Genomic DNA, 19,133 nt, shown 5'->3' on the forward strand with positions numbered 1-19,133 from the left:
TGCTGTGTTCTAGCTCTTAAACAGTTCCACTCCAAGTTACTCACAGTCCTGTGAACTGCTGAAAAGTTTTTCATTTAGTGGTGACACTTTCGAAATTAAGTCCACACATTTGAGCTATTCCATTTTATTTAACAATTCAGATATAACATTATGTTACAGGACCGCAAATGTACAGACAAAGCTACATCAACAACAACTTGCACTTATTTATTATTACGTTAAGGGCACTATATAAATAAAAAAATTATAATACAGCGCATTTAACATAGCAAAACATCTCAAGGCGTTTCACAAGAGTGAAATCAATAAACATATTTTTTGACATCAAGCCACAGAAGGAGATAGCAGGCCAGATGGCCAAAAGCTTGGTCAAAGAGGTAGATTTTAAGTAGCATCTTAAAGGAGGACAGAGAGGTAGAGAGGCGGTGAGGTTTAGGGAGGGAGTTCCAGGACTTAGGGCCTAGGCAGCTAAAAGTGCAGCCACCAATGGTGGAGCGATTAAAATACGGGATGCACAAAAGGCCAGAATTGGAGGAAGAGAGAGATCTCAAAGGCTTGTAGGGCTGGAGAAGATTGCGGAGTAGGGAGGGATGAGGTCATAGAGGGATTTGAAAATAAGGATGAGGATTTTAAAATTGAGGCATTGTCGGACCAGGAACCAATGTGGATCAGCAAGCACAGGGCCGATGGGTGAACGAGACTTGGAGCGAGTTAAGATACGGGCAGCAGAGTTTTGGATGAGCACAAGTTTATGTAGGATGGAAGTTGGGAGGGCGGCCAGGAGAGCATTGGAATAATTAATTCTGGAGGTAACAAAGGCATGGATGAGGGTTTCAGCAGCAAATCGAAATGTTCAGGATATTAAGGGGAACAGATATGGTTGATAGAGAAACTATTTCCATTGGTTGGGGATTCTAGGACTGGGGGGGGCATAGCCTAAAAATTAAAGCCAGTCCATTCAGGAGTGAAACCAGGAAACAATTCTACACACAAAAGGTGGTAGATGTTTGGAACTCTCTTCCACAAACAGCAATTGATGCTAGATCAATTGTTCATTTTAAATCTGAGATTAATAGCTTTTTGTTAACCAAAGGTACTAAGGGATATGGGCCAAAGGCAGGTATATGGAGGTCGATGGCAGATTAGCCATGATCTCATTGAACGGCAGAACAGGCTCAAGGGGCTAAATGGCCTGCTCCTGTTCCTATGTTCCTAGATGAGCTGAGTCTGGGTCGTAGTTGAGCGATGTTAGAGGTGGAAGTAGGCGGTCTTGGTGATGAAGCCGATATGTGGTCGGAAGCTCATCTCAGGATCAAACACAACACCAAGGTTGCAAATGGTCTAGCTCAGCTTCAGACAGTTGCCAGGAACAGAGTTTTGTGGTGGGGACCAAAGACAATGGCTTCAGTCTGCCCAACATTTAGTTGGAGGATATAAAGGGCACATTACCAAAAAGAGTCACATATTAAATTTGGATAATTGCTAAACGCAAAAATAAAGCCTGGAATAGCGATTCATAAATTAAGTTAATTTTCAGGCTGAGAACAATAATTAATAAAAGGCAGAAAATGCTGGAAATACTCAGCAGGTCAGGCAGCATCTTTGGAGAGAGAAATAGAGTTAACATTTCAGGTTGATGACCTTTCACCAAAACTGGAAAATGTTAGAGATGTAACGGGTTTTAAGCAAGTACAGAGGCAGGGAAAGGGGGGCTTTGAGGAAGGAAAAAGGAAGGTCTGTGATAGGATGAAAGGCAGGAGAGATTGCACTGGAGGCAGTTCAGAGAAGGGTCGTGAGGTTGATTCCTGAGATGAAGGGGCTGACTTATGAGGAAAGGTTGAGCAGGCTGAGCCTATACTCATTGGAGTTCAGAAAAATGAGAGGTGATCTTATTGAAACATATAAGATACTGAGGGGGCTCGAAAAGGTAGATGTAGAGAGGATATTGCCACTCATGGGGAAATCTAGAACTATGGGGCATAGTTTCAGAATAAGGGGCTGCCCATTTAAAACTGAGATGAGGAGGAATTTCTTTTCTCAGTGGGTTGTAAATCTGTGGAATTCTCTGCCCCAGAGAGCTGTGGAGGCTGGGTCATTGAATATATTTAAGGAGGAGATAGACAGATTTTTGAGCAATAATTGAATGAAGAGTTATAGGGAGCGGACAGCGAAGTGGAGCTGAGCTCAAGATCAGATCAGCCATGATCTTATTGAATGGTGGAGCAGGCTCGAGGGACCAAATGGCCTACTCCTGCTCCTATTTCTTAAGTTGATATGTTCTTATGAATGACAAAAGGGATGATGGTGCAAGGCAAAAGGGGGTGGTATGGGACAAGTAAAGATATAAAAGATGGGTCTAGAGGAGGTGTACGTAGCAGAATCAACATCTGCATTCTGAAAAAATGGGGGCAGAGGATATGATATGAAATTGTTGAAATCAATGTTGAGTCTGGAAGGCTGTAAAGTGCCAAATCGAAAGATTCAGCAATTTGACTGACTGCTGATAGGTACAGGGGACCGAGGCTAATAGCTGGGCACTAACGGCTCCCGTGTAAGCACAGATTGAAATGAGAAAACAAATCCTAGGTCAGTATTTATTACTCCTCATAAAAAAAGATAGTGCATTATGAATAGAACAGGCACCAGCAAGCAGTGGGCAATATTCCTTATCCCTCAAACACCGACTCTGCATTGTATACTAACAGGCACTAGGGTCTAATTGTTCAGAGGCTGTACTTCACCAGCTACTCCCGATCCTATCCTAGGCTTAGCTCTCTGTTGGAAATAATATCCTACAGCCCCTAATGAATTCTCCAGATTTTCACTAGTCTTATCTGAAAATTCAAACTTCCGTAACAGGAGCCCTGTTTGGATTCGCTATTCCCTATAGTTTTCAGCAATTCACCAACCATCCCATTGTTGTACAATAATTGTGCAGAAGCAGACAATGAAAACTGAAACAAAGAAGGGATTCATGGATCAAGGCAAACAGCCTCTGGTTCATATTTACAAAAAGCTGGCTGATTAGAGACCTGGATGGAGGGAGGGGACAAGGAATCTACATAGAATTTACAGCACAGAAACAGGCCATTCGCTGATTATATTTAACATAATGAAAGATTGAAAGTAATCCAAACTGATCCAAGCACAATGTATTATCCCCTCAATGCCGATGTATATACTTCACAGTAATGTGAGGGGCAAATGGGTATATGGAGATAGGTCACAGATTAGCCATGATCTCATTGAATGGCGGAATAGGCTCAAGGGACTAAATGGCCTACTCCTGTTCCTTTGCGCCCATGTTCCTAAATGACCAATAACAGCAGGTGATAAGAAATCAGCAAGCATTTTTAAAGTTCCCACAGAACTCTTAACAGGTAAACGCAGTGTATTTGCGAAATATGATTGCAGGCAAAGTCCATCTTTTGCTGCTCTCTCAAATGAGTTTCACTGAAATAAAATATCTTTAGAAGTGAACCTGGGAAACAATAATCAGTACAGAGATTTTAAAATATCTGCAAACGCTGGAAATCTGAAATAAATTCAGAAAATGCTAGAAACAGACAGGTCACTCTAAAGAGGAAAGGTATGTAGGTTCTGAGTTCCCAGGAAACTGATACACCCAAAACATGAACCTGTCTTCTCTTTTACCAATGCTGACTGACCTACTGTGTTTTTCCAGCTTTCTATTTTTATCCAGCATAACATAGCCTTATACAGTGATGCCAAATTATATTTATTGCAGCCATTACTATAACAAAATTATTTCAAAGATTACAGCCTAGAAAGAAGTATACTAAAATTAGCACACCAGAAAATTGATATGACAGTCCTCTGCCTTCCATTTTAGTGGCGATGTTAAGTAATTTAAAATAAATGGCACAATAAAGAACAGAACAATATTATAGGAGCATGTTAAGCATTGATGGGCTAGTGTGGCCAACAGTGATTTCTAATTTAAGAGAGAATGGGTGGTGGGGTGGAGGGTCGTTGGGGGGTAAGCCAATGATCCACAAAATGCACTCAGGCAGGAGGAAGATCACAGAGCAAGAAACTGCATTCTGAACCAGGCCACACTGGAATAAACAGAACAGCAGCATTCAAAAGGTTAACGTGTTAAGAGTAATAGGCTGTCTATTTCACAGAACAGAAAACATTGAAATAACTTCAACCATCTATTAAAAATGTTGTAGCTCTTTATTGGTCGAAAGTTTGAATTATCTAGTAGTTTGAGTTAATACAGCAAAGTGGGAATTTATTGTTGAAGATTGAATGATCAGAAATGCTATATAAATACAAGTTGTTGTTGTTGTAGAAATCAAGTGACTGTGAATTAAACCTCAATGTCTATGATGCTACCACGGTGCAGAGCGAACCCCACTGACAAGAGTTCACTAGATCTGTGCTAGACCGATGTGTGAAATGTAAATCGTCGTAACTTCAATGATCATGTCCTAAATTTCGAAGTGACTTCCCTGAAATGCGTGGTACAGACACAGCTCCCCGGGTGATGCTTGCGATCCAAATATACCACTCTTGTTCATGTACCTTGCAATAGGCGTTTTCGCAGATGGATTCCTGTCTGGTGTCCAGGCTTAGCGTTTCCCTGAAATTTATTGCATCAAGAAACAGAAACATAGGCTTTGTATCATTTATTCTTTCTATCTCATTCAGTGGATATTGTTACAATAATTTACAAACGTATGTTGATGTAACTTTCTCTTCGCAGTTAAGTTTCAAAACAATGGTTTCATAGAATCATAAAATAGTATAGCACAGGAGGCCGCCATTCGGCCCATCGTGTCTGCGCTGGCTCTATTGAAGAGCAATCCAGTTAGGCCCACTCCCTGGCTATTTTCTCAATTTTTTCCACCAAGTATTTATCCAATTCCCTTTTGAAAGCTACTATTAAATCTGTTTCCACCATACGATCAGGTAGTGCATTCCAAACCCTAACCACTCTTGTAAAAAAGCTTTTCCACAAGTCTCCTCTAGTTCTTTTGACAATCACCTAAAATCTGTTCCCTCTGATTATTGACCCTTCAGCAATTGGAAATAGTTTCTCTTTATTTACTCATTTTAAACACCTCCATCGCATCTCCTCTTATCCTTCTCTGCTCTAAGGAGAACATGATGGTGCAACACCCGTGTTAAAATAGTGGCAACATTTCAACTGTACATGTAGGGCAGTGAAGCCAATCTTACCGGTGCGGGAGAAAGAACTGGTTTTCTTGGAAACGAGAATAACGACAGCAATAATTAAAAGCAAGCCTCCCTCAACAGCAACAATCCACAGCTGAACTGTAACCCCCGTGGCTCCGCCGGTCTTCACTGCTTCAAATACAGCTAAAGGAGGCAACAGATCTCTATTGAAAGGGCAGAGGCACCAGGGGTATAAAATAATAAATAGTGCTATATGTATTCCTTATTGAGAAATGGTGGTCTGTAGCATCTGTAACCTAATCCGCCCAGAGGGATAAATACTGGAACTCAGGAATTTAATCATTTCCCGATTTAGAAATAAGTAGCAAAGTTTTTAGGTAGAGTTGCACCTGTCAATCAACTGGTTTGATTTCATCTTCACTAATTAATAATCTCACCTAGTGTAAATCAGTCAGTGTGCGTATGACACTATGGGGCCGAAGTTGCCCCTTACCACAAGGCCTCTGGCTGCCTGAAAGTGGTGGCCACGGGTCAGTGCGGAATGGCTGCCAAGTCTCCGCAGAGGGGTCACCATTTTGAAAATTGCCCTTCCTCAGTCTGAGCGATGTCTGGGTCCGTTCCACTCGTTTTCCAGCCACGGCTACACGCGCCAACCCCTTACCGACTGGCAGAAACCCCTTCCCGAAATTGCCCCTCAGGAAATTGCCCCTTTCTGGTCGGGGCCACTGACAGCTTTTGCTGTTGGGAGACGCTCTGTGGCATGGCGGAGCGGCCACCCTTAAAGAGCAGGTGGCGCCACCGGTAACGCCATGTTATTTTTTTTAAAAATCGGTCGACTGCCAGATCGGGCCGACAATTATGGCTGCGGGTTCGGCTGGAGCACCAACAGGCAGCCTGGCACCCCCTCTTCGGTGTCAGGCCACCGGCCTGGCCGAAACCTTCCTTGGTGGCCCAGTGTTCGTCACTAAAGTGGCTGCAGAGTTCGCAGCGACCCTCCCCTTTAACTGAAGGGGAGAGAGTTTGACGGCCAGTGCGATGACGTCATTAGCGCAGCACTGTTGTCTTGCAGCATCGATCACCCCGCCCCGCCCCCACTTCTGCCCTGCCCCACCCCCACTTCTGCCCTGCTCGCCCCGCCCCCACTTCTGCCCCCATGATGAGGCCACTTCTGCCCCGCTCCATAAAAAACCCCGAACTGTTCAATGATTTGACCGCCCCAAACACCACATAAACAGTACTGTGCCTCGTTTTGGGTGGTTGGCAATTTTGGCCCCTAACAGTCATGTTCACATCTGATCAACAGCAAATGCTTTCCCTTAAACCACAGACATCTGCAGATAGTAAAGTTGTTTCCAGGGATATTTCCATGGGGCCCAGGTCACTGATTAACTGCCGACACTCCCATCCCTTAAATACACACACCCCACCCATACACAACCACCCCCCACCTACCTCACGCACCCAATCACCCAACCGCGCACACAAACTCACACACTCCACCCACACACACATACATGCTCCCCAAACACACACACTAATGTAGACCTTACCCAGATCCTTACTGACAGCTCTCTGTGTCGGCTGTCCCAGGGACACGTGCTTCACTTCACACCAGTAAGTACCGTTGCTCTCCCACTCTGCTGTCGACACAGTGAGTTGGCTCACAGTCCGGTAGTTGCCGTTACTGCCCAAAGCCATTCCAAAGTGTATCACACCCGTATCCACCGGACCATTCTCATCTCTCCAAGTCACGGAAATATCAACAGGGTAAAAGTCTAACACCAAACAAATCATTGCAACAGTTTTCTCCGCAGAGTCAGCGTCAAATGAAGGAGAGATCAGATGAACCACAGGCTCCTGAATATAACCGTCTACAGCACAGACAGGAACATATCATTAGATAAGAGATCAAACAAATATTTACAGCTTCATCACTTGAATTGCAGCATGTTAATTGAAGGCAGAGAGCAAAGCGTCGCCTGGTAAAACAGCATCAATAATTCTGTAATCAAAAATTAAGGGAATCAAGGAATTTTACGATAGGATGGGAAGATGAGTTGAGCCATGATCTTACTGAATGGCGGGGGACCATATGGCCTACTCCTGCTCCTATTTCTTATGTTATGATCAATTAGACATGCAGACCTCTATAAATAGAGCATGGTTACAGTCAACATTAGGGCTCATTCTCGTACAACCTGGTTACTCTTAACAGCATGTAAAGCACTTCATGGTTCATAAACTATTATAGCACAGGTAGCAGACACAGTACCACAGCTTATGATGCACCTAATAAATAGACTTTGCTGCTATTTAACTCATTTGATAAATGATAAGCTAGGAATGCAAGGTAAAAGGGGGGATGGTAAGGCCTTTCAGCTCATTCTGTTCCTAGCGGGTACAACTGGCACTGTCAGTTACTCTTCCTAATCTATATGAACTGGTGAGGAAGGTGAACAATCACAGGCAGGGCTTCCAGGAGGAGAAAAGGTCAACTTTCCACCTGCTCCTGCCTCCCTGAAGATAACTGAGTAAAAACTCCAAAACATTAAGCTAATATAAGGCAATGGCAGACATTTAAAGATTACATGGATGAACTTCAACTATTGTACATCCCTGTCTGGCATAAAAAGAAAACGGGGAAGGTGGCTCAACCTTGGCGAACAAGGGAAATTAGGGATAGTGTTAAATCCAAGGAAGAGGCATATAAATTGGCCAGAAAAAGCAGCAAACCCGAGGACTGGGAGAAATTTAGAATTCAGCAGAGGAGGACCAAGGGTTTAATTAGGAGGGGGGAAATAGAGTATGAGAGTAAGCTTTCAGGGAACATAAAAACTGACTGCAAAAGTTTGTATAGATATGTGAAGAGAAAGAGATTAGTGAAGATAAATGTAGGTCCCTTGCAGTCAGAATCAGATGAATTTATAATTGGGAAACAAAGAAATGGCAGACCAATTGAACAAATACTTTGGTTCTGTCTTCACTAAGGAAGACACAAATAACCTTCCGGAAATACTAGGGGAATGAGAGTCTAACAAGAAGGAGGAACTGAAGGAAATCCTTATTAGTCAGGAAATTGTGCTAGGGATATTGATGGGATTGAAGGCCAATAAATCCCCAGGGCCTGATAGACTACATCCCAGAGTACTTAAGGAAATGACACGAGAAATAGTGGATGCATTGGTGGTCATTTTCCAACATTCTATAGACTCTGAATCAGTTCCAATGAATTAGAGGGTAGCCAATGTAACCCCACTTTTTAAAAAAGGAGGGAGAGAAAACAAGGAATTATAGACCAGTTAGCCTGACATCAGTAGTGGGGAAAATGTTGGAATCAATTGTTAAAGATGTAATAGCAGTGCATTTGGAAAGCAGTGACAGGATCGGTCCAAGTCAGCATGGATTTATGAAAGGGAAATCATTCTTGACAAATTTATGCAAATTTTTTGAGGATGTAACTAGTAGAGTGGACAAGGGAGAAGCAGTGGATGTGGTGTATTTGGACTTTCAAAAGGCTTTTGACAAGGTCCCACACAAGAGATTAGTGTGCAAAATTAAAGCACATGGTATTGGGGGTAATGTATTGATGCGGATAGAGAACCGGTTGGCAGACAGGAAGCAAAGAGTAGGAACAAACGGGTCCTTTTCAGAATGGCAGGCAGTGACTAGTGGAGTACCGCAAGGTTCAGTGCTGGGATCCTAGCTCTTTACAATATACATTAATGATTTAGACAAAGGAATTGAATGTATTATCTCCAAAGTTTGCAGATGACACTAAGCTGGGTGGCAGTGTAAGCTGTGAGGAGGCTTCTAAGAGGCTGCAGGGGATTTTGACAGGTTAGGTGAGTGGGCAAATGCATGGCAGATGCAGTATAATGTAAATACATGTGAGGTTATCCACTTTGGTGGCAAAAACAGCAAGGCAGAATATTATCTGAATGGTGACAGATTAGGAAAAGGGGAGGTAGAATGAGACCTGGGTGTCATGGTACATCAGTCATTGAAAGTTGGCATGCAGGTACAACAGGCGGTGAAGAAGGCAAATCACATGTTGGCCTTAATAGTGAGGGGATTTGAATATAGGAGCAGGGAGGTCTTACTGCAGTTGTACAGGGCCTTGGTGAGGCCACACCTTGAATATTGTGTACAGTTTTGGTCTCCTAATCTGAGGAAGGACATTCTTGCTATTGAGGGAGTGCAGCGAAGGATCACCGCACTGATTCCCGGGATGGCAGGACTGTCATATAAAGAAAGACTGGATCGACTAGGCTTATATTCACTGGAATTTAGAAGAATGAGAGGGGATCTCATAGAAACATATAAAATTCAGACAGGATTGGACAGGTTAGATGCAGGAAGAATGTTCCCAATGTTGGGGAAGTCCAGAACCAGGGGTCACAGTCTAAGGATAAGGGGTAAGCCATTCAGGACCGAGATGAGGAGAAACTTCTTCACTCAGAGAATTGTGAACCTGTGGAATTCCCTACCACAGAAAGTTGTTGAGGCCAATTCGTTGGATATATTCAAATGAGATGTGACCCTTACGGCTAAAGGGTCAAGGATAATGGAGAGAAAGCAGGAATGGGGTACTGAAGTTGCATGATCAGCAATGATCATATTGAATGGTAGTGCAGGCTCGAAGGGCCGAATGGCCTACCCTTGCATCTATTTTCTATGTTTCTATTAAAATCTGCCTTACCTGAATTCATGTTTGACATTGGTATAATCCTGGTAGCCTACCATCTAGTGTTTGGTACAGAATACCTTCCTCTTTTGTCAACACTTAACTGATCAATCGCTATCACAACAAACAATCCTCCAAAAGCTTCCTAACTTTGTTAACAATTACATTTGATAGAAATCCATTTCATAGGAATGTTACTCCATTTTTCAAAATAGGAGATATCAACCTTTTATAACTGTCCACTAGTTTAAGGCAACCGAGTAGCTAAATAAAAGGCCTACGTCTTTTATACTAACTTTGTTGTTGATAAAGATGACTCCTCAGAAAAGGGTTTAAAACAGAAAGATAGTCCATTCAAAATTTGTATCCATATTGCTCCACTCTTTATTTACCTCTACTTCTTCACCAATGTTAGTAAAGAGAGGAATATATCCCCTATCAGGACAAGAAGAGTTGCAACTGGACACAGTGGATTGCTCATTAGCTTTTCCCCCTTTCTTGGAGTCTACGAATTCAAGAGTGGTGCTCAGAGTCTCCTCAGATATGGGAATGATATTGCATCCTTGATTAGACTTGGGCCTTTTAGAGACTGAAAACAGGTTGAGGGGAAAATAAGTGATGACAGTAAAGACGAAACTGCACTCTTTGGACAAAGCTTTGTCACAATATGGAAGCAAGATTTGTGCATAATTTTAGAACATTTAATTTTAATTAGTATATATGCAGTAAATAAAGACAAGCACACAGCAGTGTTCTTACCATTTCTTTTCCTCAAACTGTGCCTCACAGGAGATGACAATGAAACATGTTGAATCTCACAAGTGTACACAGAGCCAGAGTCCCACTCCTCTACAGCAATTCTTAACTCACTTCTGGAACTGTAGCTCCCATTTGTATTTTGAACCGGTCGAAGGGTTTGCGAACTAAAGGCTGACTGATTGTTATTAACCAGCCACCTGAAGGAAATGCTTTCAGGATAAAATCCAACAGCCAGACACACAATTGTTGCTGTCTTCTTCACATTAATCTCTTCAAAGGTTGGTGGCAAAACATAGATCGAAGGTGGAATAGGGTCTAAATGAATAGAGATGGTTATTATTCAGAATGGTATTGTATAGATGATGATGAGGTGTTTGAATTCAGCTAATGGTAAAGAAAGAACTTGAATTTAGATGTCACATCTTCAGGACATCCCAATCACTTCACAACCAATGAATTACTCTTGAAATATAGTTACTGTTATTTTGTTAGCAAATGTGGCATCGAATTTGCACACAGTGAAGTCCAACGAACAGCAATGAGAAGAATGTCTCATGAAATTTTTTACAGAAAATAAATCTTATTTGTTTTGATGACTATTCATACATTAAAACAATATTTTCTAGACAGCTTCTATGTCATAGTAACATAATAACAGTTTAAGGCAGGGAAAGGCCTTGGGTCCATCGAGCCCACCCAATCCACAGTGTTCTCTTGATGCATGTCTAATAACCTTGAATCCTTTATGTTAACAAGAACCTGTCTAATTCCTTCTTAAAACCCATGAAGATTTTTGTTCCACCACGCATGCCAGTAATCTATTCCACACACTTCCACTCTTTAAGTAAGTTTCTCCTGCATTTCCTATTTTTTGTTGTCCTTAATTTGTAAATATGATCCTTCTGCTTAAATTCTGTACACATCAGAAAAGCTTACTTGGATCCAATTTGTTCAAAACTTTCATAATTTTAAACATTGCTATAAGTTAGTAACCACAGTTCATTGTAAATACATCAAAATATACTTATGCTGCAAGTGGATTATGTGAGTTAATAAATCATTTTTTGAGCTGCCATCTAAAGTCTCTTTAGATGTATCGTCCACTTTTGAAAATGGTTCATACAAAGCACCAAAACTGCATTGATGGGAACAAGTCTTACAGGTGCCAGAAACAGTTAAACAACACTTGGAAATAGCAATGCTGCGCAGATTTAGATGGAGGTTACAAGTGTGACACACAGCCAATTGACACGCAGTTTCTGATCAGCACAGCTGTATGGGTGAAAAGTGCGGGGTAGCATTTCCGCTTGTTTGCACTAGTAAAATCAGGACAACCTGATTTGGCCGAACCACTGCAAAAGATCGGAGGATTTAAAACACAAGTGAGTATGCCCAAACCACTTATGCTCGTGTTTTCCACGATTTTTTAAAGCTGGTTCAAGATTCAAATTGCCTGAATCAGGCCTCTCCCACAAAACTGGCCAAGACCCCAGATGAAATTGCGAGATTCTACCAATTGCGCTAGTCCAGGATGGTTCTTCAAATTCTGCTAATTTTCTAGGCACACAGGCACTGGTAGGCACGTCTTAAAACTTTTTTCATATCAAAAAGTATTTAATTTATTAAGAAACTGACAAGCATACACCAATGAAACTATTCAATGGTTCAATATAGTTTCAGTGATTTTAAATCGGGTTACTCACAGATGGAGGACTGGACATTCTTATTAAAAATACTTATTTTTGCTGATAAACCCACTTTCAGCTGCATTAATAAAACTGCACTAGGTTGCCACTCTTAAATACATCGAGGAATACTTTTTAATGGAAAGAAAATTAAAATAACTACATTATATTACTCTGCCCGATTGCGTGATTCATAGAAGATTTTACATTTGTGATTATGCAAATGAATTTTCGTGGAAACTTGAACTGCAACCTAACCAGCGCAATTGCAAGTGTCTTTTGAGCGCAATTTCCCAAAGCAGAACGTCTACCTCAACATCTTTTACGAGGTCAAGAGCCTGATTCTCTGGACGTTAACATATGAACATGAAGAAAGCTCGTTACATCTTCATATTGTATAATAAGCAGATCCCTGGAGATTTGTCCCCTACATTGCTCCATTTATTAAGCATCACACACTGGGTTGGAGTTTGACTATTTGGGGCCACTCTGAGTTGCTCCTATAAAGGGAAAGAGTTCTTCAAGATTTCAAAACCATCTTATATATGAATATATATGTATATATATATATATATATTTCCGATGTGACTTCTGATAAATTGTAGGTCTGCAAGAATAATTTTTCTAATGCTTGGCAGAAGTGAAATTGTGTTGAACATGAAACCAGTGCTTGTTAAGAAATATATTAATGACTTGAACAAGAGTAATATAAGCAACATTTTCAAATTTTAAGTTGAAACCAAAGTACAAGATGTTGAAAATAAGGAGAATATATGTAACGTACCAGATTTGGATCTTTTAGGTTACCGAAGCAATAGGTGGGAGATGTAGTTTAAGATGGAAAATACTAAAATAATTAGACCCCGGTTTTCATGAGCTACAAGGCCCACCCATTTGCCATCCAAAGGACTGTCAATTGCCGTCGAGAGACCGGGCGGTACTTTGCCTGAAAGATTCCTCTAAAAGAGGTGGCAGTACCGCCCTGCAGCAAAATAATGGCTTTCGCCATCAATCTGGGCGGCAGCGGACGGAAGCTCTCAATCTCGGCAGCAAAGGAGCTTGCCGCTCAAGTGCCGCCGAGGATGGAGTCGGGTCCACGGAGGGCGAAGACCTGAAAAGTAAAACATCACAAAAATATATATTAAAAAAAATATATATACACATCTCACCGGAACAACTTCAGGGGACCCCATCCAGCTAAGTTGCTGTAAAAAATGTTTTTTTTTTAAAAAGATGTTCACTAACCTTCTTTTGCAGGTCTTCATACCCACTGTCAGGGTAAGAACAGCCTCCTCACAGGGGTCCTTCCCCCTGCTGGCACCAACTCCTGCCCACACCAATCTGGCAGCTCGGTGGGCGGGCGGGCGGGAGGCCACTTACGTGACTTGGCCACCAGAGGACATCAGCGGGCGGTTCCCGGCGGTGATCCCCTCCCGCCCGCTGCAGCCCGAGAGGAAAATGTCGAGGTGAAGAAAACGACAGGAAAACTCGGCGGCGGTTGGTGGCAGCAGGCGGCAGTGGGCAGTAAGCCCACCAATAACGGGGCCTTAGAATGGGAGGAAGAGACCAAAATAGGGACTATGCATTAAATGAAATAAATGTACAGTGTATTAATCAGGAATGGATCGAGGAATTGTAGCACAATGCTTAGCTGCAACAAAGATAGGAAAGTAGAGTACTGGGTGACAGATGAAAAGAGTTTGTATTATTGCTGTATGACATTAGTTAGATCCAGTCTGGAGCATGGTGCACAGTTTGGGTCTTGAGAAGGTGCAGTGTTATGAACAATAAAGATAATTTCAGATATCAGGAATTTATGATAAAAGGTTAAGGAAAATTTGTTTGTTTTCTTGGAAGAAAGGCTTCAGGTGACCTAGTTGAAGCTTGAGATTCCGAAGGGACTTGACAAAGCAGATCTAAGCAAACTTTTCATTGGGGTGAAAATCAGAACATTAGGAGTAAAAAGGGAAGTCAGGCAAAACCTTTTCACCCAAAAGAGTAATGGATTGTAAATTCAGAAAGTTACTAGGGAAGGCCATTAAAACAAACAAAATAAATGGGTTTAATAGGAAATTTAAATGCATTTCTGGAACAGAAAGGGACTGTATTTTATAGGTGTGATTTAGCTTTTAAAAAAGGGACATTCTGGTCAGGCTATTGGTCTGTTCGCGTTCCTAAAAAGATGATGTGGTTTTGTTAAGCTGCTAAAGCTCTTTCTCAGTAAGAACAGTCCTGTGCTTTGGACACAAAAAAATTACATTGAGAAACATTTGACAACTTTGAACCATATAGTGACAAATTAAAAGCATCATTAGTGCTGAGTTCACAGTCTGGTAAAGCAGTTAGAATTAATTAGGCAGTTATGAATAATGTGTGTAAGGAATCTCAAATAATCTGCTGTTTAACTCACCATCTGTACTGACCTCTTTCCTGATGGGAGAAGACAGGTTGGCATGTGAAACAGCACAGGTGTAACGAAACCCACTAACCCACTGAAATGTCGACACTGCCAGCTCACTGATAATGGTGTAACTTTCATCAGCTTCCATCAGCGCTTCTGAGTTTGAAATCCCTGAAGATATCTGGGTGCTGCCAATGTACCAAGACACTGAAATAGTCTCTGGGTAGAAACCGCTCACCACACAAGCAAGTTTGCTGCCAGTCTGCTGGGACACTTTCTCAGGCGATAGATAAAGGAGATCAACTGAAGGTGGTCTAGATGGGATGGCTGAAATTAGAAGGCAAAGGACAGTTAGCTTAGTTTCCTTCTATTAGAACACTAAAAACATACAGGCTTTTACTATATAAAACAAAGCTTTTACTGTTTCGTTGAGTATAGCTCCACTATATTTTCTAACCCAACTTTAGCACCTCTTTAAAATTAAGTTTAATTTTGTGCTTGTTCTATGATCCAAGTTTTTCTTTAAATCTTTTAACTTTTGTTTGTATGCTTCAGATATTGGTACTTTTAATGATATTGCCTGACTGGGTATTAATGTCTATATTTGACCATGGAATCGCTGTACAGAAAGAGAACACTCAATCCATGGTGCCTGTATCAGCTCTCTGAAAGAGCTATACACTTAATTCTATATGTACCAGGTTCATCCCACTGACTCTGTCCTGTTCCTTCTGTACTAGGTTCCTGTCACTGATTCTGTCCCGCTACATCTGTACCAGGTTTATGTCACTGACTCGATCCCATATTAACCACATCCACAGAAAAGCATCCCAGACGGATAGAGTATCCAATAAAACAATATTAGAATCATTTTCTTGTAAACTAAATTCTTGTGCAACATCTAATTGCATCTAGAGCCTCATCTTACTCTGAGCACTATCTCAGTTAATATTCTACCACTGGGTTAAAAGGCCTTTAACTGTTGAATATTTTTGAGAGTTCAATGTAATCCACTTGCCGAGGAGTGAGCACATTGTAAGGTGCCAATGGTGAAGAGGGAATAGTTCCGCCTCTTGTACCGCTATGTCAATTCTCCTCAGCAATTACATTCCCTTTTGGCTATTTGTACTAGCGCATAAGGACGATCATTCCCTCGGCGTGTGTTAAGTATTTGAAATCTGTCACTATTCCCTTCTAATAAATCCCCACTTACCTGGTTTTACTTTCAGATTAGTTCCACATCGCTTGTTCAACAGAAGTATTCGCACTCTGACAGTAATAGTTGACTTCATCCTCCCGCCTCAAGTTGTCGATTTTTAAAGCGAATTTACTCGCACCAGACCAGTCCTTTGTTCCAGAAAACCGGGTTTCAATCCCTGGCATACGAGTAAAGGATGCCGACCCCGGGCTCCAGGACAGGAGCCATTTGATGTTCGTGGTTCCAGACGGTACATAACCCCATTTTATTGAGCGATCATCGGTCTTTCTGCTGGTTAGGCATTCCAGTCTCACCGATTGTCCCTCTCGACTGATCACAGCTGACTGAGTAATTATCACATTAGAGTTACATAACATTGGATCTGAAAAGGAAGGGAAACAATAATCTTCAGGTGAACGCAGATCGGGACACATACAACTCTTTTGCGGGGGGCGGGGGGGGGGGAACAAAATAAACATTAGATCAAGTGCCACCCGATCTGAGGGACACTCCAGACACTTTTAACTGCCCCTTTATTTTTAAATGTTTTATTTTGGAGACACACACACAGGGAGATTGGATCCTTACCCATCTGGATGGCAATCAGAATGAAGGCGGAAAATACCCCGTGCATTTTCAGCTCTTGAGTTGCCCGGTTCAGAATTTCTTGATGGCCTGACACCGCCGTACTGAGAAGTTCAACTAAAGTGTTCAAAGGAGAGTGGGTCACATCACGTGTTTCTTTTGTGATATTTTGAGCAAAGAAGGAACTGGTCATGAATGAGCTGCTGTTCTGCAGTCCTGGCCTACAAAACTCCAGTCCACATCAAACACAACTGTCAACCGGTAGCACTCTTAACTCTGAGTTAGTAGGTTATGGGTTCACTCCAAGGAAAAGTCTACACTGACACTTCAGCGCAGTACTAAAGGAGTGCCTCATTGCTGGAGATGCTGTCTGTCAGATAGACATTAAACCAAGGTTCCAGTTACCAGTTACCTCTCTATCTCTGTAACCTCCTCTAGCCCTACAATTCTCTGAGAACTCTGCGCTCCTCCAATTTTGGCCTTTTGTGCATCCTCAATTTCTCTTCTCCCACCATTGCTGGCCATGCCTTCAGCTGTCTGGGTCCTAAGCTCTGGAATTCCCTCCCTAAATTTCTGCCTCTCTTCCTCTCCTCCTTTAAGATGTCTGTTAGACAGCTTTTCAAAATCCAAGTATGCCCAGTGTCAGTGAGCCAAACTGTACAAATGTTCTACTGCAGTATTCAATTGCTTCTTAAAGACCTGCAGTACTTTAGTTATGGCAAACTGATCAACTACTGCATTCTCAGTGTACATAGAAAACATAGACATAGAAAATAGGTGCAGGAGTAGGCCATTCGGCCCTTCTAGCCTGCACCGCCATTCAATGAGTTCATGGCTGAACATGCAACTTCAGTACCCCATTCCTGCTTTCTCACCATACCCCTTGATCCCCCTAGTAGTAAGGACTTCATCTAACTCCTTTTTGAATATATTTAGTGAATTGGCCTCAACAACTTTCTGTGGTAGAGAATTCCACAGGTTCACCACTCTCTGGGTGAAGAAATTCCTCCTCATCTCGGTCCTAAATGGCTTACCCCTTATCCTTAGACTGTGTTCCCTGGTTCTGGACTTCCCCAACATTGGGAACATTCTTCCTGCATCTAACCTGTCTAACCCCGTCAGAATTTTAAACGTTTCTATGAGGTCCCCTCTCATTCTTCTGAATTACTTGTTTTCACATAAGTAAGGTCTTTGAGTTTTGGTTTTCACATGTAACGGGCAGAGTTGCAAATTGTGATTCCAAAACACTAATCAAAATCCTGAATTCCTAATATTAAAAACGGAATTTAACTTTTAGTCTCCCTAAAGCAATATGATGTAAGGCTGTGTTTGAGTTGGCTGTGTTTGTTGTTTGTGAGTTGTTAGCCTTTTTGCCAACTTTTGCAAGCTTTCTAGCTTGACATGTATGTATTCAGGTTTACAGTTAGAAACATGTCTTGTCTGAGGGTTCCGTTTATTATCATATTTCTTTATCCTTCATCATATCATACTTATTCTGCTCCTCCATTAACATGCAGTTCTTCAAAGTTGGAGTTTAATAGAAACATAGAAACATAGAAAATAGGTGCAGGAGTAGGCCATTCGGCCCTTCGAGCCTGCACCGCCATTCAATAAGATTATGGCTGATCATTCCCTCAGTATCCCTTTCCATCAAAACTAAAAGTGGAGCAATGAGTTTTGGATGAGATGTTGAACAAGATGGACACAAAAGATTCCATGGCACTATTTGAAGAAGAGCAAGGAGTTCTCCCAACGTTTGCTAACATTCATCCCTCAACTAATACCACCAGAACAGATTAACTGATCATTTATTGTATTGCGGTGTGTGAGACTTTGCTGTGTACAAATTGGCCAATGCATTTGCCTACAAAATGATAGTGGTAATATATTTGAAAAGTAATGCAATTTTGGATTACCTACGGGAATTAAAGGTAATTTATAAATGCAAGTTCTCCCTTTATTTCTTTCTTTCTCTGTCCAACTACACGCCTGGAGCATTTTCCAAACTGTAACTTAATTACCTATGTTTCTGATTTCAGCAGTTAATTTTACACATAGCACAAATAATGTGGGTAGATGCCTCAGTTCCGATGCCTCTTGGTCTATAAGGCAGCTTTTCAAAATCCAGATATGCCCAGTGTCACTGACCCAGACTGTACACATTTCCTACTGTGATATTCAATTGCTTTTTAGATAGTTCCATTACTCTCTTGGGAATCCAATTCTGAATTGATCACTCTTTGTGTGAAGAACTTCCCAACCTCAGTCCTAATTTTGAGCATGGAGCTGAGTTCAAGTAATTTTCCAGATTTACTATTTACTGTCTTTACTTCAATATAACATCTCTGATGCCTCTTTTCGAGGCTGGGAAGTGCACATTTTTCAAGTTTATGCTGATAGTCAGTGTCAGCCGTGGATCAGTGGGTCATGCTCTTGCCTCTGAGTCAGAAGATTGTGGGTTCAAGTCCTATTCCAGGGACTTGAACACAAAAATCTAGGCTAACACTCCAGTGCAGTGCTGAGGGAGTGCTGCACTGTCGGATGTGCCGTCTTTCGGATGAGATGTTAAACCGAGGCCCCGTCTGCTCTCAGGTGGACGTAAAAGATCTCATGGTACTATTTCAAAGAGGAGCAGGGGAGTTATCCCAGGTGTCC

At 41.7% G+C, this 19,133-nt stretch overlaps 1 gene segment (V, D, J or C); it reads right to left on the minus strand.

Moving 5' to 3' along the window:
* Positions 1-6,452: 6,452 nt before the first annotated feature.
* LOC139262482 (Ig mu chain C region-like) lies at positions 6,453-15,987 on the minus strand. The segment is given in 5 exon segments: positions 6,453-6,481; positions 6,717-7,037; positions 10,610-10,924; positions 14,705-15,022; positions 15,909-15,987. Coding segments are annotated over 5 exon segments (1,062 nt in total).
* Between the last annotated feature and the right edge of the window lie 3,146 nt (positions 15,988-19,133).

This window comes from Pristiophorus japonicus, chromosome 4 (assembly GCF_044704955.1).
Source record: "Pristiophorus japonicus isolate sPriJap1 chromosome 4, sPriJap1.hap1, whole genome shotgun sequence".
NCBI lineage: Eukaryota > Metazoa > Chordata > Chondrichthyes > Pristiophoridae > Pristiophorus > Pristiophorus japonicus.